The sequence below is a fragment of the Helicoverpa armigera genome, chromosome 10 (assembly GCF_030705265.1).
Source record: "Helicoverpa armigera isolate CAAS_96S chromosome 10, ASM3070526v1, whole genome shotgun sequence".
Taxonomy (NCBI): domain Eukaryota; kingdom Metazoa; phylum Arthropoda; class Insecta; order Lepidoptera; family Noctuidae; genus Helicoverpa; species Helicoverpa armigera.
In genome coordinates, this window is record NC_087129.1 from 5,921,385 (window position 1) to 5,944,746 (window position 23,362).

General features: G+C 39.9%; 1 protein-coding gene across 11 annotated transcripts in view; it reads right to left on the reverse strand.

The window, feature by feature from the left end:
• Ten-a (Tenascin accessory) overlaps positions 1–23,362 on the reverse strand; it is a 265,476-nt gene that overhangs the window by 24,458 nt on the left and 217,656 nt on the right. For 3 of the 11 annotated variants that reach the window (XM_049840909.2, XM_049840911.2, XM_049840908.2), the window contains one exon: positions 700–968. In XM_049840909.2, the coding sequence (XP_049696866.1) occupies positions 700–968 (269 nt within the window). Of the gene's footprint in view, positions 1–699; positions 969–9,636; positions 9,697–15,681; positions 16,008–22,566; positions 22,879–23,362 lie in introns of those variants that run through there. The other 8 variants (XM_021337410.3, XM_021337408.3, XM_021337407.3 and 5 more) reach the window with 7 other exon arrangements.

Here is a 23,362-nt window from a genome sequence, read left to right on the forward strand (position 1 = left end):
ATGAATTGCATAGTTTTGTTCGTGATACTTACGAACTCTTGAGATAACAATAATGATCAAATTAACAGAACATTCAACTTGATTGAGATGATAGGACGCTCATTGTTTTTTTATGGTTGACTCATTCAAAACTGTTTACCTACACGCGAAATGTTAACGTGGGAAACAAGCAGACGTGATCTCTGAACGATCGCAAATTGATACTCCGTGAGATTGTGATTCCGATTTTGTAGGATTTCAATACCTTACTGGAATGAAGCTGTTATCTGTACCGAATTACATTTACGTTGAACCTTTACATACATGGTTTTAAGCACCTCTCTGGATTTGAATTGATACTTAAGATGCGTAGATATCTGTATCCAGATATCTCGAAGAAATTAGCATTGGGTGTAGGTAAGTGGTTATTACTACATTCGCAGATATGTGCTTAAGAATTCGAAAGGAGGTTGTAAGATGCTAATACTAATGTGAATACTATCGAAGAAAGCGTTTAAGAAAATAAAGGGATTCTTATTAATGGATGCTTTGGTGTGCCTAATAACAGAAAATTATCCAAATCAGTCTAAGACTAAACTATTCAATCCAATAGCCGCAATGTTCGATTATAATCAGTTTACCATCAGTGGACCAATAATAATCATAGACCAATTTCTTAGTATCGATAGGAGATAAATTGGTTTACGTAACAAGACTTACCTATAAAGTAGGCGAGCATCGCCGCTAAGATGACGCAGAGGCATATCATGGCGATGGCGAGGCACTTCCACGTGCACCGGTGCTGGCACCGCTTGTCTATGTGGAACCGCGACGGCGAGTACACGGGGACGGGGCTGGGCTGGCTGGCTCGCAGCGGGAACACCGGCATCACCAGCGGCTGGTTGGCGAGCTGGCAGTGCCCGCTGCCCAGCGTGCCCCCGCCCATCCCGCTCGACATCGGCGCGCCACCCAATCTGTGACATAACATACTGGATTTAAAGCTAAAGTCGACTGTCGAAGACCTCGGAAATGGGTACAAGTGAACAATTTTTTTGACGAATAATTTTTACCTGAAGTTTTAAAAATAATAATAATAAGTAGTCAGCATTGAGGATTTCAATGAACTTTAGCCCTAATTTCAATAATAAGGAAATTTTGAAAACATACAATTTCATAATTTATCTAATGATGACATTTTCTTACAGGTATCTACTTAATATATATTATTATAATACCCCGGGTATTGTATTCTTATAGTGTTTGTTTATTTAAAACTTTGCGGCCTTCAGGCCCCGTAAACAGGGAAGACGTTTATTAATTGTTTATTTTGAAGTAGGTCAATTTTAACTTTGCTACTCCCGACATTTAGGACCGAGTAAAACAGATGGAAAAACACAAATTATATGTCAAAAATTTCACAAGTAGGTGACCCAGATGTCAAGTAAATTCAAAGGTTGGAATTCTATTCCGTAACTTTGTTATGGGTAAAAAATCAGGTTTCCGTTGATAGCAGGTAGATGAGAACTCGTATCGATGTCGTAACATGTTATGACCAACTGTTGGCGGAGCGAATCTGTGGCCCGCGCCATATGGCGCTTCTTTTATTAAAGTCCCTTCGAGACAATCAGAACGTATCATTACCGGGGATTCCGGCAAAAAACGATGACCGTAGCGTTTAAACACGTCCGCCCCATGGGCCATTAATCAATTATCCGAACTTCACTGTCACGACTAAATTTAAAGGCCGCGCTGAGAACATATGGTGTGGCGTCCGAGGCGCTCACCAACTGACGCCGATATAATGACCTCTCGCATAAAGGAATAAGCAAAAGGAGAATAGAAATAATTGGACTAAGTTTAGCGAGAACGAAGCGTGACTCCTAAAGGGTTTGTTTCGAAGAGGCTCTTGACTGTAATTTTCTTTTGAATAGCGGCCGAGGAGCCCGAGGAACGTTCGGAAGGACGAATTCATTAAAACGTGTACAGAAATCACAATGCTCCGGCACGCAGACTTTGGCCTTAAATGGCTTTTAAAATGTCCGCCGTCCTTTGTATATTATGTGGACTTTGTATATAATACTGGGGTTAATAATGTTTAATTTTGGTGCTTTACTGTACTCGAATGTAGGTACAACGGATTTTATTTTTATCATCAAAGGAAATGTGCGCATAAAAATCTTGAACCTACACACAATTGCCTCCTTGGTGAACTTAATGCTGAAATTGTACACCTGCTGGCATAAAGCAACGATTTCAAACCATTTTGAATAATAGGCCTTTGGTTCCAATAACATATAATTAACTTAAATTACTAGTTCAGCCTAGACGAGCTTCATAACGATTCGTTTCTCACAGTTTATTCTCCTAATTTCTGCGAGCAGATCCGGTTACCATAGACTATTAGAATTAATTAAATAAAATTATCTGAGAAATATAATTAATGAGTGTATAATTAAATATAGAGTGAGTAATAGATATGATGGAGTAATATAGGCCTTCCTATAAAAGCTCGAGTTGGTTAGGCTATTTATTATTATTCGCCAATGGATATTGAATAGTGAACCAAACCTGATATCAGTTGACTTATAGGTATACACAATTAAAATATGCCAATATGTCATAAATCATAACAAAATAACATATACAAGCGATCTGAGTACTGATTGCCAATGCCGCCGACATTTCATAGTTAACAGTAAACGAAATTGATTTTTTAGTTCCATCATCATTACAGTAATGGAATTTATTGTTTATAATATAACGTTGGTGCGTTTACTGGCCTGTAGGCACGATGGCTACCCGTAACCGAAATTAGCCGAATGCTCTCATTTTGTTTTTGTTAAAAGAGATTTTGTGGTTTAGTAATGAAATGTTGAGCAATACCGCAATGCGTTTGTTCCGGGACGGAAACTAGCATTCTATTTTACGAGCACAAAAGTTGCGCTTTCAAATAAAGAAGATCCCGTGAAGGAGAGAGTCGACTAAGACAATTAACGAGGCCGACGACAGCGTTATTGTAGGACAATGCTGCGATATTTCAAGCGGCGGACGGACGCGGGACGGCGTTCGGCGAGATTTTGACAGGCGCTCGTCGCGAGTCAGCTCTTAATGAAGCGGTAAATAATGAGCAGAGGTGTTGCGCCGTGCGAGACCCGTGTCTAATTAACACACAGAACCGCACGGTTCTCATACGATACCAGCATCAGGTTTGTTATTACCGACGGCAAACGCAACTCCATTGGAAGTAACGGTGATCGTAATGTAGCATAAGAATGGCGCATTACAAAAACATCGGCAGGTAAGTGAAGGCTCGTTAGTCGTCCGAGGCTCGCCGCTGTCGCACAGTTTTTATCGCTGGTATCGCGCGTGCAGCGGTCACTTCTAGTCTCGGAGCGAGCAACGGCGACCTCTAACTCGGAAACCAGATGAAACAAAAAGAAAGAAACGCAGGCACGGGCCGTGAGAACGCGTCTCCTTGGCCGCGGTCGGGCCGGACCTTCCATTTATCTTGCACAGTCGTGCGGGAATGGGCCGGACAGCAATGTGCTTTTATTGCATCGCGCCCCTAAATATAGGCCTGCGGAGGCTAACCACAACGCTTTTAGTCCTAAAATGATTGGCCGCTCAACTGGTTTAATGGGATAACCGAAGTAAATAAAAGTGTTTTATCATTGGGTTCTCTCAAAGACATTTCTGTGCACATTATGAAAATTATTCTATCCAGTATTATCTATAATTCTCTATACCTATTCACAAACGTTAGCGCAGTAGTAGAACACTTTGTTTTGGCGAGAGAGTATTATGTCTCTGCCTGCCAACGCCTGCCAATTATACATTTTTAATTTGTTTGTAAATTGTGTAATATTACTATCAAAATACAACCCAAGTGATATTATCTACTTGTTATATAATTGAAATGTCAACATTATATTTAGATAATTTGCAGGGAAACAGGTGGTGTGTGACCGGTTGTCGACAACATGCCGAAAGCTATTTGCGTAAACGCTCTGCAGATGACTCTTATAGTTTCGTCTAAAAACTTGTACAGCACTTGACATATGCAATAGACACCATATTGCTAAATGTTATCAACGAGCAACGACTTTTGTCCTATGTAATTGAACCTCTGGAATTTAAATTTCCACTCGTGTTTTTTCTCAATTTCACGAAAAGTCTTTATTTTAGAGCGACAAACCAGAAAACTATCAGTCTGAAATAAATCTAGCAAGAAAAATAACTTTACATTCAGAAGATTGCCATTGGTTATGTATTACTTTTCCTTATTTAAAAGACTCCTAAATTATACAGGCTTATTTCATCGACATGGTTGTAGACCTATAGGTGTGGCTACGTTACTCAATATAAACGAACTGTTTTCCTTTTGTGGTAGACTTCAAAACGCCCCCTACATTCATTGTGAGGGTCGAAAACGATCGTGAGATGTTATCGACTTTATTTTAAAACGAACAACGTTTTGTAACATCGCTATCGAGTTTATTTTAAGATACCTCGGAACTAATTGCCTCGGCGGTTGAATGAAGAACAATGAGATAAACGCGAAATAAGCGCCTCGAACTCGCCGAGGCTTTCAATGATGATTGTTTCGCATAATTCATATTGAACGCAAATTAAAACGCAAAAGGTATTCACGAACATTCGCAACGAGGGTTACCTTTGAAAGACTTATTCAAGTATCGGATAAAGGAAAAAGATTAAAAGGTGCACGAATAAAACACTTGGCGGATCAATCGATACAAACACGTAGCCTTAGTTCTGAGGAGAGCCCTCGCCGCACCCTCCTGTTGCAAGTCACGGGTGTAAATTCAAGAAAGCTCCCCAATTTAAAACGAAATGTATAACAATAGCATCGCCCCGCTATGCCAATTTCCTTCCTCGACGAACGTTTTCACTACAAAGAAACTGAATAAAATTATCATCCATACATACTGCTTACTATTATTTAAAGCGGAAAGTTAGATTGAAGAATTCCGAAACGAGGAATTTACACAGACGAGAATCATAAAAGGGAAAAAAAGGAAATTCAAAATAAACAGAACAGCTAAGAAGTGGCGCTCATACATCTCACCGAAGCCGCAGTCAGCCACGCCTGGAATCTGTCCACTTAAATAGCTGCCTTATTCGACACCGATCACACCCAACGGATTAATTAAAAACATTTGTCAAAATGGCCTCTCGAATGGGAATTTTCTACAGAGAGTTTAATCTATGGCCATATTAATTACACGTTGAGGTAATAAACCAGGCTAACTATGACAGTCAATTAAGTTTATACAATCGTTTAGATCGCTAGATGAGTTCATAAATATAAATTGATATTGTAATTGATTTCCGCAAAAGCTGGGTTTGATTTTGTGCTCATTAAATGTGGAGCTGCAGTAATCTGTAGCGATGGACCGGGTGTGTGAGTTCGGTGCACATCGGAATGATACAGCGATTTAAATACAGTACATACGCTCGGATTCATTGAACTCGCAACTCTTATTAATAACTCTCATAGCGTGATGTTTGTTTTAGTCGTCTCGCGTGGCGGTTAGGTAATGTTGAAGTTGATTCATGAATGGGAGAGCGCGGCTCGCGGCTAGCGCAAGTACGCGCCCACTCGTGTATATTTAGCGAATATCATTTTCCTAGAAATATATCAGACGACGGAAGTGCCAACATTTACATTTTACGTTTAGTTTAACTAACGTTAGAAGCACGGATCACGGAACCGAAACGGATTAAAAAATATGGTTTAGTTTCAAAACGCTTTGCTACGAGTCTACGAACTTTGCTACGAATCGGACAATACCCGTAGCTGTTACATTGTAATGCACTGATTCAAAGCTGTCGTTAAAATGAGGCTTTCAGAATATTTGCATTTAAGTATCTATTTAAAATGCATGGCTTCTGATCAGCAATCATAAGCACAGATAATCTTATGCGATATGATCTTAGGAGCTTACTGGACAGTGTAAACCCGCCTTAGGCAGAAATAGGCAGGTTTATCGCTGGAAATGAATGGAAGCGATATCGAATAAGCGGCCAATTACTGGTCGGCGGGTAGACTGCTAGGGCCCGCACGTAAATAATCGTGCTCACGCGCAGAAACCCGATAGTGATAAACAATTTTCCATTAGCCAAGCTGTACAGCGGGGGGCGGGCTCACGGCTCGTACCTACAATTTCCATAGCTAACGGAGAGTCGTATGCGATAGCCTTTTATTACGGAGTTTGTCGTTTGAAGATATTATTACGGTAATACCCGAGAAATGCAAATTAAGTACTGCTATAAATACCGAAAGAAATAGCCCGGGTTGGGCAAAAACGGCAAGACTTTACCTAACGTCCGTGATTTGAAGCGAACGCCATGCAAATAAAATAGAAACGTAATTGTTTCACAAGTCATGAAACTTCTTCCTTTAAAGCGAGTAAAACGAGAATGTGGCTTGTAAAGTATTTAATAATAAAAAGGTTTTATCTCGCCCATTGACATAAAAATGTAATACCTATCACCTTGTGCGACCCGATTCCGTGAGGAAAGAGAGTCCTAAACTAAACGCTTGCTATTGTTCAGCGAAACGGAAAAACGGTTTCGCAGGAGGCGTCCCTCCGCGGGCGCTCGTATTTCACCCGGAGTTCAATATTATTTCGACAGTCGGCTTCACAAAGAGGCGGAAGGCCCGCGCCGGCGTCGCTCGCGGTCGCCGCGGGCGCCTCTCGCCTATCGCTCCACAATATTGTCCTCCCGCTTGCTGCCTCGGGTTACACTGTAAATATTTTTCGGCGGTTGCCTGATTGAAAAATTTTATCGCATTCCAAACCCCCCTTCCCTCCACTCTGATAATAGATTGTATTCCCTTTTGGCATACATTGATAATATTGATATAGGTTCTACCAGCTATGGTCTGTGTTACTAAGGACAATAATAAATTATTTACTGTACCAGGATGGTCAAATCAATGAACAGAACATGTATGGTTAAAATAAAAACGGTAGTTCGTAAGCATATGGTTTCTGTAAAATATAAATATGACACAGTGACAGTTTGAAAGCAGTTTAGGCAGGGTTTAAATATTGGAAGCGTCGCAGTCCGGAACAATGTCTCTAATTATACTTGTTTTGGGCGGCTGCGAGGCGTGCGGATCGTCGCCCGACGCCATTATTTATACAGACGAAGATACAAATGAGGATCCATTACTGGATTTCCTCGATCTGAGCCTAATGAAAGACAAATAACTTCGAGTTCAAAGCGATCGATAAGGGCATTTGGTTTAATTTGAACTACGCGATTGCTGAGGGCGATAGCGCTACGCTATGAACAAATACAAATTTACGAAAATACATTCTAACAATTCTGAGATTAAACAGAGACAATCTTTGATTAAAGAATGCCATTTGTTATCTTTGGCTTTCAGTAACCGCTGTAAAAGTTGGGAATCAATATAAACTACACCGCTCGTCATAGCGGTAGTCGACGAAGTATGTAGTGAGCAGGGGTGAGCAAGTTTAACCATTACAAATAGAAGCATTAAGTAGAATTTCAATTCAATTTTCAACCCAAAAACGTATAGAATAGAAACAAAAATGGGTTGGCATTTGGTCACACACTTGGACACAAAAACCGCTGAGATGAGTGAGGGCGCGACTCATTTGTTGCACTACATTAACCATGTCCCAGCAAGCCAGCAGAACCCTACTTTCGAATTAAACACGATTGACATTTCGGCTCATCTACATTTTTTGCCTGTAACCAGCCCCACGGTCCGTGAAATGTATTAAATGACAATTCCATGTGTAATATTTTATCAATTAACCACGGTCGGTTTCAATTTCAAAATAATGGCGTGTCATTTGAAACTACCCGCAATTTATTACTTGCTATAATTTCATAGAAAAAATGTCACAGTTGCATTTTAAATCGTGCAATTTGCTGAATTAGCAATTTGCATTTTTCATAATTTGAAATAGTAAAAATGCTATATCACTGTTGGCTTGAATTCAGTAAGCGAAGACTTGGTTGTGTGAATATTCATTTGTTATAAAAGTAAACTAAAGCAGGTCGCTGTTCCGCAGGACTGTAATGTCCATATTTCAGCAAGATGGCCGTAGCTTATAAATTATTACGTATAAAAGTGGTCGGTACGTCCGTCGCACGGTTGACCAGGCCACGCCAAATGATAAGGGTCATTCGTTTGCTTGCACCAACCCATTGAATTGCAAAACAGTTTACTTGCGCGGTGAATATTTACACGTTTAATGGCTGTGACGTCCGCTAATGATGAATGCATAAGATTGGCATTTAGAAACTGTGAGAAGTCAAACAGGTTGTCAGGAGTATGACATTGGCTACTCAGCTTAATTAATAGCTTGTCATCGTAGTTAGTGGAGGATGATTGAATTACATTACGTTATTTAATAGTATAAGTACAAAAAAGTAGTAGCCTATATTGATATTTATTAATAAATCTAGAACAGATTTCTACTTTGGGCCATGTGGTCAATCAATTAAAATTAAAAAATAATATTTATTAGACCAGGATAGTTCCAAGATATAACTACTCATTGAAATGGAATTCAGTTAAGTTAATCAAACGCTGTCGGTTAATAAAAATGCTAGTCGTTAAATTACCTAAAAGATTACGGCATTTAGAAGAAAAACGTTTCGCCGCCGCAATAATATATACGAGTTTATAGACGTTAGTGTCGTGGGCCAAACGAAGAGCTATGAACTCGACAGAAGTGGCAAAAAGGTACAGCAAAAACAAGTTAGATCCTCCAACGGTTTTTGTTGTCAAGTTATAATGCGATTACAGCGTAAATGCTAAAGGGGAGAAATACGGTTCACCTTTGACTGGCGGTTTTATTAAAGCAGTTTATAATGCTTCACTTGAAAATAAACAATTTGAGTGATAATGTGAAATAATGTTTTTATTTAAAACGGTAGTTACATAAATAATTGAAAATGTGTTAATTAACGTGATTATTTATTATATACATGCTTATTTATTTCATGTCAACAACCATTAAATGTGTTTATGCTAGTAGGTATAATAAATCAGGCTCTTTATGATAATTCGAAGAAAAATATTTATAACGAAGCGTCAGTCATATCTAATAGATTTATCAATCTCTATCAAAGTTAAAACGGCTCCGTATGGATTATTAATGGTTATAAGATTTGAATTAAGTACGTACGGTTTTTACATAGTCGCTGGATAGATAATTATGAGTTTTACATGTCATGCGAGACCATCGACGATAGAAGTTAAGCAACATTTTTTATCATATTTCATGTAATAAGTCACGCTAATCTTTTAAGCTTCATAAGATCACTAACTTAGTTGTTATCTCGGCTTATCTGAGATCTCAATTCCGACATATCCAAGCACATGTTGTTTACAATATAATCCAGTGGTCACGGTTGTTCTGTTTACTTTTTGTTAAACGAGTTGAACTGTATCAGGATTCCTCGCCTCGTAATGTTTGATATACAGTGGAGATCGTTGACCCCCAATCAAAAGGGATTAATGTGTTTCAAGTGTTCGGTGTGTTATTGGTGTCTCTAATTACGTTTATGGGTCGGTGAGAGTTATGGTAATGTTCGGCAGCCTTCGAAGATGGCCGGCCTCGGCGCTGTCGTGTCACTGATACTTACGACTCAGAATTTAGGGTCTGTAGGGCGAGCCATTCGTTAGTCACGCCCGATGACGTGTACCTTGGACAAGACCAAAACTGTTATTAGAAAGATTTCGTCGTCCACCTTTTTTAGGTGCTTGTCTTAAAAGGTTTTTTATACTTGGAAATTATATTAGGCGGCGGTAATGTGTTTTATTTAATAGCGGACAAATAATGCTTTCACTAAAAAGGACGGAGGTAAGTAAAAAGTAATTGAGGCCCCTGTTGTCGGGGAACGGTGACTCGTCATATATAAAACGGAAAGGTCATTCTTCACTAAAGTATCTTCCTTTAACTGCACATTGCGGCAAAATGCATGAATTTCCGGACACAAACAAAGGCACTCGGCACGCAAAGCATGCAATGCCGCGAAGCCCTAAAGGGTAAAAAAAGACGTTTCGTGGTAAAAAGTGAGTTAGGGTGCAGCTTTGTTTGTGTATGGCTCGAGTTAAGTGTTTAGATAAGTGCAGCTGAGAGCGGCGAGCACGTTTGTTATCTCTCGGGGAGCATAGGAGCTCAGACAAATGGAGCCACCCTGTGTGGTCCGTTATTTGGTTGGCTCTCACCAAATATGTGCTCTTGAATCAAAAACTCGCCTCGGATATCACGAAACGTCGAGGAAACGTTACATTGTGAAAAGTTGTGGTAATCGAAAACACTAGGAGCCAGTACAAGTGCTATTATTGAAGAGCCAATATTCTGCTCCGCTCTGAAAATGGGAAATAGGGACGTTCCTCTTTTAGTTATGAGAAATTTAATATTGCGAATAAATGTTGCGGTTATATTATGATATATTAGGTTTGTTGATAAGCTAGAATGGGTAGTTAGGTTAGATGGTTTATGTTAGTAGGCAATAAAGTTGAGGGTTCATGCCACCTACCTACATGTGTTCAGGTGCTATTTCAGTTCAAGGAAACAGTTTTAAAACAAGGGTAAAGAACAAGGTGTACAGGTACCGTTAACTGATTTAATTACTATTTTTCTTTTTAAGGGTGCATATGTAAAATTACAGGTGTATCACAAGTTTTGTTCGTTTTTCGGTGTTTAGCATTTCAACTGTAACTTGATATCACCAGAATCATACTTTATCTCTTAAAATTAAGATTCGATCTAACGACATATATTGCATTCACTATGCCACAATATGCATTAATCTATTATAATGACAGAAAATCAAGTTTTCAAACGCGCGTGACATTCTTATCTAGCAGTTATCTATGTAACGGTTAATATTGCTATTAATTAAGTTATAAATAAGCATTTACGGCAATTAGACATGGTTGTATAAGGTTTCGAAGTTGTTGTGCGCTTACGATATAATATAGTATACAGTTAGGTATGTGGCGCAGTTGGTTCACAACGATAAGTTCTTTGTCCTCGTGTGAGCTTTCCGCAGTATTTCATCTTACCAGCTGGTCGTCCCATAACGTTCGTTTCACCTCACTGTGACACTATAAAGCCACATGTCCTTCTCAATTATAAAATATTCAAATAAGGAGAGAAATAAATCCAGGCGAGGAAACGTCGACATTACATACATATTGCTGCGGGACCGCCAGCCGCCTATTCATTACAGTTATTTATAGGAAGCAGTGTCAAAGCGAGGTTTGTATTTATTCGGACGGGGCAGCAGTTTATTTATTTTTAAAACGGGTTAGGCTGAAATACCCTATTCCGATAAGCGTCCGGTAGCTGGTGGTGCAACCGAAATATCTGGCGACAGCACTGATTCCACTGATACGCGATGTCACTGTCACACGCCAGCATGCGCCGTCTCCGAGATGACGAAATATTGCCACGCTATTATTAGAACTTCATTATCCGAAGCGTTCAATGAACCTCTTCAATACAAATTCTCGGAACCTACCTGCTCGTATAGAAACCAATACCGTAGCTTATTATGATTCACTACATATCAACCCGTAAATTCTATTCGACATAAAAATCAACTTTAGCCATAATTTGACCGGAAAACAATTTCCGAAGCCTGGTATTTGTCGTAATATAAGAGATGAACTCAATCAATATGAAAGGAGACAATAGACATCTCTTATTCAAAACGGAAACTATTACAGTCTCGCCATTGTGTTCGGTGCCTCACCTCGCCGAGTGTATTATTCAAACGAAAAGTGGTTTGTTTACAAACGCTACAAATAATAAGTACAGGGGACAGTCGACAACAGCAGGAGATTATATGTGTGTTGGTAACTAAGGAACGTGGTAGATGTCGATCGCCGTCGACATGAAAGATTTATGTCCAACTTTGTGACAGTGGTATCGTCGTCGACGATCCTGGATTATCCTTTGTTGGAGATGCAACGTCATACATCCGTGATAAGCTTTGTTGTGCTCCACTGACAAATTCTCGATATGGAACAGTTGGATTGAAAGACAATATTATGATTCCATTATTTCATCACGTTGTTTATACAGAGCAGGCGTTTCATGTCCATTCGTATTTTCAGTGAGTTTTAAATATAGACATGGAGTGAATCATTCTTAAAATATTTTATTTACTACTCAAAATACAATTTGGCTTATTGTTAATTTAGTAGCGATTTCGGATCAAGACGGGGTCATAACTCGTACTACGAGTTGTTTTGTCTGTGAAGTTCGTTGTACTTGCATTCATAATTTATGCGTTCAAGTTCCATTACGTATCATTGCTCCTATAATTACGCATATTGCATGCACTCATCTAGGGACGAGCAGTAATTGGTCCGTTTGATCAGTCCAATTATGAGCGATTGAATCACAAAGATTCAGTTTAATGAAATGATTGTGTCGACATTATGCGTTAAAGTTAAAGGAAGATAATTGAACTTCCTGCGTTGGCAGCGATTGGTTTGAACGCGCCGCACCACATATTCACTGCCCCTTTCATAGTCGCCGAGGACATACGGTGAAGCTTGATGGGGCGTTTCCTCTAATTATACGAACTATTAATAAGATGCTGCATCAGTTATAATAAACAATTGATCACGAACTTGCCTAATGGGCCCGAGAGAGGAATGCTTTCAGGGTGAAGTTCAAGGATTGGGTTGGGAGCCTTTTTAGATACGAGATAATTACATTTAAAATTCTTTAAGTGAGACTTTAGAACAGTTAGTTACATTTTGGATGAAAGTGTTTATAGTATCCTTTGTGTGGATTGTAAAGACCAGTTTTCTATGAAACGATCTCAGTGTTTGTAATAACCGAGAGACTATTAGCAATCAACTGAAGCTTTGTTTGTCTACCGTCGTCGCTACCGTTTGTTAGTTGACATACTACAGCTAGTTCATATTATATTGAGTTGTGCATTCAGCTGTAGTTACGCTTCGTGTTGCGTGGTTTTGGAAATGTTTAGTCAAACGAGCTAGCTCATAGCTTAATAGAATCGTGAACAGTTTAAATAGCAACTTTTAATAACGGTCTTTTACAATGGCCTACCAAGTACTAGACACGATACAAAAATAATTCGTTTCTTATGTCAATAAAATTTCATGAGATGTCTGTGATTCCAAGAATCACTAAGCACAAAACTGGTTAGTACGCAAATCCGCAAACGTCGCAGAATCAGCAATACAGATGAAGGGACTGGTCGTGTGTTTGCAATTAAGGTCACGAGCCATACATAGACACGCCTAGAGAGACACAATCCCATTTAATGGAAAGTCTGTTTCATATTATCAGCTGGGTTAATACAGGATTTGGGGCAAAACTGACACTTTATGCACAAATCGCAGCATTATAAGATAATACGGAAGCAGTCAGCAAACCGAACAGGATTGAACCAATGCACAAAGCGAATGTGAATTCGGTCGGTAGGAACGTTTGCGATCGTCTAAACGCTATTAACTAAGTTGCAAGTTTGTGTTGGACTTTGATGGGTGAACTGTGTTTGCGTTGTCCGGGCCGTATGGAAATCATTTCTTGCTCGGCCGAACTTCCCGGCTCCATATATGCCCAAATATTTGCCGCCAGTTCCCAACTTCTCAGTTTGGCGATCGTGTCTTTGCAGACGTATGGCGCATTTGCTCATGTTTACTCACCGACGTTAATTACTAAACTTTGGCGCTTTTAAGTTATTTTGTCACGTTTAGATATATTGTTAATACGGTTGGTGTTGTTTGAGTTTTTAGGCACGGTGTTTGTTTTTGAATTTCTTCTTAAAATATACCTAAATGTAGTCATCTACTTACTTATTTTGTTTTGATTACACGTCAGTATAATTATAATTCAACTATCCATCTACAACTATTTTGGGGTCTCTTTGCGATCAATATTACTGACTACAGTTTTTGTCACATGGTTTCCTATCCATTTGACAAACTTATGTTTGGGGGACATATATTAATACGATTGCGTGGAAAAACGAAATCTGAGGGTTACCTTTGAATATGAATGTTCCTTGTGGAAGCGTGGCAACTGGCGCTGGTGACGCGCTTGAGCATGAAGGGCGCCTCGATGCTATCTACCCACCATTGTTGCGTGCACTTAACCGTCATATAGTTTGCCTCCATGTTCGGCCCTTGTTAACACATTGTAAAGGAAATTACATTCTTTACTCACCGTTAGTACGGCGTCAAATGATGCTTCCGTTATCTATCATCGGTCTAGCGTGTCAAATTGTTATCATTAAACAAGTCAATAATAAATTTCATTTCTGACCTGGTTACTCTAATGGACAGACGCGTAGACGGTGCGATTACTTATGAGTTATGACAGGTGGAAGTATTTTTACGATATTAGATTACGTTTATCGACAATTATGGAGAGTAATTTAATACAAAAGTCGGTAACGAAATTAGATAGCGGTGGAAGCGTGTGTTCGGTTTCATTACAGTCGGAACATTACGTATTGATACTGCGGTATTAATAGTTGGGATTCGCCCTCGAATCTGTTGAAATTAAGCTGCGGCGATTGGGGTGTCGCAGATGGCAGTAACTGCGCTATCTGCGCTGCCCGCCCGCCCGACCGCGCGCCAAGTATAAAAATATGATTTATGGCAGCATATAGAACCGCAAATCCGCTCGAGGTTTCCTAGTCCGCCACCATTAGCGCGCACACTATATGCATATTGTTCAGTATCCCTTACCCGCGGAAAACTACTAAACTACATTTTGGAATGGGAATTTCTTATTGTGAGAACTCCGATCGGAAAGCCCAAAGGACACCCCGAATAAGAGCCGCAGAATTAGTTTTGTGTAGCCTTACTTTAATAATGTTCTGTGGTCTTCGGAGGTTTGTGGGGGTTCAGGGAGGCCCGTGTTTATGTAGTCGTGCGCTATATGAAATAGATGTTTTCTGGCTTCAGGCTCTTTATTATTACTTTGAACTGAGGCCATGAATACAGGGGCCCCTCCTTTGTACGACTGGGGTCGGGAAGGTAAACAACTGCCGTCAACTGATTCAAATACTCGATTGAATTGTACATTTTCCTTATTTCGTTTAGTTTCTTTTAATATTTTCTATTTGATAAAGCTTATCGTCTAATATTAAGTTGTTGTTGTCCAGACAAGTAAGAATTGTTTTGTCTTGAAGGGACTAGAATTTATTAAAAATTTATCACAATGGTCATGTTTTCAGAATGATTAAGAACTTGTCCCGTGGTCTCAACGTCGGCTTTATCAAAGCCTTGTAATTTATGTGAGTTGTCATCGGCTTCACTAATGTGTTTTATCTTGCTGTTGTTGAATATTTAAGTGTTGTGTTCATAGTTTTGTTACTTATCTTGAAAGCTTATAAGAATGGTATCTCGGGCTATTATGTCTGTAGATCCAGAATGAAGAGTTAATTGTTGACAAATCGTATAGATGAGCTTTTAGTGCCACAACCATGTTCATCACGTTTATTGTAAAAAGAAGTTATCTCAATATTTAATGAAATCTAGAGGTTCTTTGTGTATTGTTCAAATTAAGATGGATATTACTCGTACTCGGTGACAATATCACAGCAGATTGATGCGAAGCTTTGTTGTTAGTAGCATACTTACCTGATCAGGTGTTAGTTGATGGATGGCTTGGTGAAGTTGCAACTTACCTAGGGTCTACGAAGGGTTCCGCGTAGATGTTCCTCACTGGCTGTCTGCGGGGGAGGGGAGGAGGCACCGGACTGAACCCCTCCATCATCTCCTCCCGCTCGCTGTACTTCAGCGATTTCATAGTCATCCTGCTGCCTTATCAAGTCCACTTCACTACTGTTTGATCTCAAAACCCAACATTTCACTGTAGCGTCTTATCACTTACATCTTTGTACACTAGTAAGTTCATTTTTAAGGAAGCTTTGGAAATCCACTGAAGTTCAAATGTTTACTTTCACATTTCCGCATACACTTGTATTATTATTTATTGTTTAAAAAGAGTTTACTGAAAGAAGAAAATTACGATAAAGTTGATGGTTGCGTGCGCGACTTCACGATAGAGTGGTGCGATGGTAGCCCTGCGGGGGTTCGCGGCCGACTGACGGCCGTTGCATCTTCCGAGTGCCGAGCGCCGACCCGCCCCGACCCTCGCCTGCGCCGAGCTTACTTGAGCTTTTGTCATTTTTTGCGCCCGCGCCGAGGTGCCGTCAAGCTCGTCGAGTTATTAGACTTGCGCACAAAAAATCCGAAACATACGCAAGACGAGGGACGGCAATAGAGCTGACGTACACAACGATAGCACACCCGTGTTCAACATGTCGGCGTGCGGTTGAATTTCCCATTGTATCTTAAGAATATTGTGTAAAGTGTGAATACGATCTGTGTAGTAGAGCCGAGGGTGCCTTTTGTGATGTGCCGCAACCCTATTCATATTTTTTTGCAAATTTCATATTTAGCAGATTTATCGATTTTTTTTTGTGTTCGTAACACATGCTACGATTTTTTTACTAAGTCAACACACCTGAGGCTAGAAGCTTGTAACACATTCCATTACAAAATTATCTAGGTATCTATTTAAGTAGACAAGATTTGTTCTTTTTAAAGTAGAAAAGGCTAATGATTGCATTAGGTCACGTAAAAAGAATGCAAGGTTATAGCATTAGAGTCGAGAAAGGAGAAAGTATCTAATCGATGCGATTATCGAGTGGATGAGGGTCGGCTCGGACGGAGTACGGGGTTCGTCCGACTAAATTACCTATCGTGAATGATAAGATAAGCGTTGGGTCGTACCGATTGATCTTTTGTTTATACATATTGATCTGTAAATTAGCTAAACCGCTTTTCCTTTATAAGAAAATTGAGTTTTAATGACGGACTTCGGATGCTTTAGGAAAAAGCTAATGTGATGAGGAACATTTGACGCCAACGCAAGTAGTAAATAATCTACATGAATCACCTGAGCCATTACGATAATGTTATAGAGCTATAATAGTAAACGGCTTCGTACTAACGAGCAGCAAGCAGAGCTCAATAGGAACAGTGCAGTGGCGTGCGATGCATAGTGCATGTGTATGCACGGTGGTATTAGTTCAAAGACCTGCGCGGTTCCCTGCTGCGAGCCGGCGGGCGGCTGGTTGATCTCAGCACTTTGCATCTCTACAATTACCCTCACAAACATTGTTCGCGACAAATACGACGGGCGCACACCCGTTTACCCTTTTTGTTCTCTAAAATGTTTGTTTTTAAAACTCGTTACATACCCTCCGCACAAATTTTATTTACGATCGTCGAAATTGAATTACGCTCGTGTGATTTATTGAATGTTTTCTAATTTAGCGACGCGTTACCGTGTGACTAATAAAAAATTGCCGAAAAATGTGATTTTGCAAAAGCGGACTGCCAATAGAAAGGGATGCGGTAAAATTATGTAAAAACCTGTCCTATGGGCCCGAATTATCCCACAAGGATAAGGAATAAGAATATAAAAGAGGCTTAGAGTTTTCCATACGGCTTTTTGAGAAGCAAGGAACGCAAGATTTACATACATACATGCGGGTAAACATGCTCGTTGCCGAAGTGTCTTCGAGTACCTGTATAATAAATTGATTTAAGCGCCTCCTGACAGATTTAAGTATGTTTTGACAAACATTAGGGAATTTGAAGCCTCAGCGCCTAAACTTTGTTTTGTATGTCTGACGCGAGAACAGTCTATCGATGGCCCATCGAGTGGATTTTCGTCGAGTTTTCCAACTGTGAATATTTCCTACTAGCAAGTTCAGCGATGTTAAATTAAATCTACATATTGGAAGTACGTATCAATTACGTAATTTCTTCGTAAAATTCAGGTTTTTTTAGGGAATTTTTCTATGCGAGTAAACTCTACAAATACCTACATAGACACAATGAAAGAAACATATTTTACTCTTGTAGGGATTAGTCTAATTTATTCAAAGTCAAAACAAGACTTGTAGAGACAAAGATTATCCACAATCAAAAACGTAATGAGGGGTGATATTCGCACACTAAAAAAAGGTTCAAATTCAACTATTCTTTAAAAACATGTTAGCTACTGTGTAGTGTGTACGAGAATATGTTAACATATTTATGACTAGAGAAATAGGGTTGATACAAATATTAAAACCGTTTGTTTCCCTTTGGTAACGTTATCTTTTTTAGGGTGCATTGAAAAGCTTTACAACAATAGACATTGTTTCGAAAACAAATCACAGCGGATGGATCCGTGTGCATGCTTGTGCTATAGCGGTTGTTGCATATAAGGCAAGTAGGAAGCGGGCCGCGTCTCCGAACGTTTTCCCATGCCATAAACTGACTGATGTATTTCTGACCGCCTGATGTATGGAGCTTGTTCTTGCACTTGAACTTGCGTCGCTCGCGCACGCTTTCATTCTAACATATAGCGGCGCACCGTGCATTACTCCCCGCTAACCAAAGATAAGTAGTACACGCCACTTCAATTTGAACAGAAATAAACCTCACAATGGACTCGTTATTGGTTCCAAACTCTGAAGCTTTAGTCGTAACGTAAAAACAATGTTGCATAACAACTGCACCAATTACACAGCATTGTTTGTATTTGGAGTGCTCTATAACACTCTAACAGACCAGTTGTAGACTAATAAACACATTTTAGTCAGTGTATTTACACTAACATTAACAAGGCGCTCGTTCGTTTGAACCGTATTAATCTTCACTGGCTGGCCCAAATAAATTTCGGCATCCGTCACTCGGGTGCGCTACAAAAAGTTACTCAGCTATTTTAATTGGCGTAAAAGTTTGGAGTTACGACGCGGCAGGAACAAATGTCAATGATAGTAGAAATACGTGTTTCGTGTTTTTTAGACTTATTTTTTCCGAAACTATTAAGTTTATATTATCACATTCTTGATTTTTTTTCATCACGTTGCTGGTGTCAACGGTTTTCTACGACAAAAACGCGGTTCACAAACGTAATTATAATTAAACGGAAAACTAATATCACAACTCGAGAGCGAGATTTAATTAAATCTCCCGAGTTTTAGAGACCGTGCGAACAAACACGTGCGAGAGCGAAGAAATTTGGATTAATTATCGCTATCTGCCTGAGTATTTGTTCATTTTATTCTGTACGTTAGCAACCCTAGGCAGCACCCCTGTGTGCGTGCTGCGAGGTGCGACTGTGTGTGTATGTGGAGCACGTTTCATAAGATAAAAGACGATATTGATTCCGTGACGAGCCGAGAGCGGGCTGTGGGAAACGATTCCTGTCCGTTTAATAGATGCCCCGAGGATACGAGTACTTCGGCGTACATCGCTCAACCTTCAGACGAATACTCATTAAAATTATTGTTTTAAATGCAACTAAGTTTGATACGCTGACCACACTTACAGTTATTCTAAGTTGTAAAATTTGAAACGGGTAAGTATATTAAGTTTCCGAGTGTAATTAACGAGTTAAGGGTACCGCACTGAGCACTTTATTCCTAGTTTAGCGACGCGGTCGGGAGGCTGTCCCGGCCGCAGGACTCGCCACATTCTCGTCGGGTAATTACGCACGCCCGTCTCGTTCCCAAGCCTCAGCTCTAACATTTTATGCCTCATTTCGTAGTGTATGATTTGCTGCACACATTACTTGATGTAATTATCGTGGGAGCAATCCAAGCTCGCGTGCGAAACGAATCATTTACTGGATGTCGATGATAGCTATTGTTTGTTATATTTATTGTCTAATGCAGGGATCAATTCATTCAGCTTCTGAGGAACATTTCTTTATGGAATCATCTGATTAGTGCAGGGTATTACCTAATTCATCGTGATAAATGTTAATTAGTAACGTAGTCGAGCTGATTTTGACCGCTGAGGTTAAAGTCAGATAGATAAAGATTGACTCTGAAGACTCCAGAACCCGGTAGTCTATTAAGTATGAAATATGTTCATATTATATCACTATGGAATGTTAACGCAAATAATGAGGAGTTGCTACGAGGCTTGGAATAAAGATCAAACGGATTTAGATTCAGTAAACGATGATTACATCCGACATCAGTTGATTTAAGTTGGTCTCGGCGGCGCGGACACGTGGGGCCGGCGGCTGACGACGTCGCCGCGTCCCTCTGCGCCGAGTGGACTCCGTCATTCAAAATAAACGCTGTCTTCTCGAAACACGCTCCGAGATAAAAGCCACGGCTCGTTACTTTTTACTCGGCGTTTTTTCCTCTTTTCCCAGCCTTTCCACGAGTTTTTAACGGTTAATTTGTCATTAGCCCTGCATCTGTCAGCACACAGAGTTTTGTCGCCTGCAGGCGTTGAATAAAAACAAAGCGGCTGAACCTAAAAGTTTTTAATACAAAATTGGTCACCTGAAGTTATTTTAACTGATTATCAAGTTAAGCTTTTACTACTCTTGCTATTCTAGCAGTAAATTGCGTTCCCGCCGTAATTAATTTTACTAGAAACTATTAAAACAAACAACGCTTCAAGTTCTTCAATAAATCAAAAAAGGTTGAAGCGGAGACGAGCCGTGGCGTTCTGAAATATTGACTTTCAGATAATAAATAATGATGAAAAGAGAAAATCAATGTAAGCGAGCTTAATGGTGGCGCGGCATCATTAATGATTATAATGGTTATGGAATTGTTTCTAGTACGTAATGGCGGGAAGGTAGGGGCGGGCCCGGAAATTGTCCTCTTGTCGGCCACCGCCACATTAGCCGAGGACATTAGGCTAGCACACCGCGCCGTGCGTGACGTATCACTTTGACTTGTGACACATGACATACGCCAAGATATGTGTTAAAGAACAATGATTTGACAGTACTGTGATAGATTCCTTAAATCGCTAGCGTGTGAACGCGAGCGCAGTGTGCTATCACAGTCATGTGTCAGGAAACTTAGTAGAACCATTAGCGTCCGACGAATCTTCCAGCAATTTAGTTTGAGCACATAATTGCGAGAACAAGTCGAACCTAATTGATGTCCGGGCTCGAGTTCAAGTTGCCGTTAATACCTACACCGCTGGTGGGTTCTTGCATATGGCTCCACATCGTTAATAGGAACCGTGAGACTTTACTCCGAGACTTTGGTCAAACTTTTCTATACGTACTCTTATGTCGTGTTTGATACGATTATGTAAGGTTATAATGGTTACGGTGCAATTATGTATGGTGAACTTAAACTGCCCATGTTTTTGTAAAGAGTATCTTATAGACCAAAGTGCTGGAAAGCAAACAAAAATAAATTTGATTGCAGAGTTAAGTAACGCGCTTTACGGAGTGTTAATCCTTTTCTTTGGTCGTTTTAAGTGCTACATAAAGTGTGAAAATAACAAGTTTCTGTCTGCGACAGAACTTTTAGCCAGCTTTATGACTTCGTTTTTGCTTGACAATTTATGCGGCTACATAAAAATCTAAGTTTTGTTGTTTAATGAGCCATATTTTAGGTGATTCTATGCGTTTTCTTTACGACTGCTCCTGGCAGGAATTAATTGCTATAGTTATTTCTAAAGTAGAGTTCATAAAATGGGTAGATTTATTTTAATAGCGTAACAATATTTACATGAACCATTATATTATAACTCATCTTCGTGATATACCATCAAGCTATTTATTACTTTTTATTATTCAATAACAAAAATTTTACCTTTCGTGTCAAATGTATTTTTAAGTTAACGGATTTAATTAATATATTTGTAAACTTTATAATTAGGTAAGTACTTTGCAGTCGAAAAAATAAAAAAAGTAACTAGTGATATGGTGTCATACTATGTACATGCAAATTAAATGTAAATAATAGCGTGATAAGGTATTGACTACAATATTGTACCACGGCATTAATTAATCGATGTAAAGTCCCACAGTAAGAAAATATTTACTTTCTTCTTATCATATATATACACATCATGTTTACAAAATCTTATCATAAATGGTAGGTAATATCTACTCGTATATTATTATTTATTTCATGTCTTGCTTGCATACTATCTCACATGTATTGACAGTAATGTTATTCTGTGAACTTAGCAATTTGCAAGCAAATATGGTAATGCAAAAAACTAATGACACTTGACATTTTATCCAAGAAAGGCACCTACCACTATTTCCAACAGTCTGTCACATTAGTGGGTTTTCGGCGATAGATTTAATCTCTCAATAAATAAGTATGCGTTTAGAATAAAAAATCCAGTTTTAAATTCATGCATCCCACTGTTGGAGATTAAGATACATATCAGTGCTTACAAATTTCTTTAATCTCATGACATTTTAAACAACTATCTACATAAATTGATCAATATAATCATAGACCAAATTCATGTAAACAGATAGATATCGTACACATTATCTAATCCAACAGTAAGCGTAAGTAGAAGTAGAGGCAATCCATGAATAACTCACGCCTGCGTTGAAAGGCACCCTTACGAACTCACTGACACGGCCGACTAAGTACATTGTAATTCCAGGTATTTTTACAACGATGAAAACACATTTAGGAAAACAATAAACACCAAAAAACAATAAAGAACAAATTAAAGTCGGACAGCGAGCGAGTAGTCCGGTATATTGCGCCGCTTACGGAAATATTGCTGGGTATCACGCTACCGAGGGTCGGGACTCGGGACTCGGGCTACCTGGTGCATGTGGAGTATCGGAGGCGGCCACGGAGGCTCGGGCCTATAGAGATCGCGGGACGCCTCGGGGCGGAGGTCAAGCGCGGTGTTGTGATCTACGGCGTATCGGTCAGTGACCGCGAACGAGTCGCATCGGGCTCGCAGCGCACCTCGCCGTCGTCGGAGGTGTTGTGGCGAGTGATCGCGCGGGAGACAACGAAACGCGCGCGCCACGGCCGCCCTCCGCAGGCGATTTGATGCCCTCCGCGCGACGCCGCTGCGCGCGCATCCCGAGCCCACGGATAATGCCGCCCTATCCCATGTCGAGCTATCGAGTTATCCGCTACGGGTAGATATTGTGCTTAACCCTGCCAGTTTCTACGATAATACGTGAAACCTGGAGGTTACTCTATGATACATACTTTTTACAATAATTACAGACGCTCAACATTAAAAAAAATATATATGCTTTTAACATTTTCCCGAGGGTTGCTTTTCAACGTTCAGGTGGAAATTCATCGATGCGAAAGTTTCACAATGTTCATGAATAATTTGCATAACAAAAAATCTTAATCGACAATAGACATCCCTAAACAGATTATAATTGGAGCATGCGTGGTGCGAGGGTTGAGGGTAACAGGAGGACTACAGCGGGGGTGCGGGGTGCGCGGCGGGCGGCGGGGTGCGCGTGTCACCCGCGGCGGCGCGACGCTACGCCGACGTGATCTTGACACCGCATATGCACAGCTTGTGACGATCCAC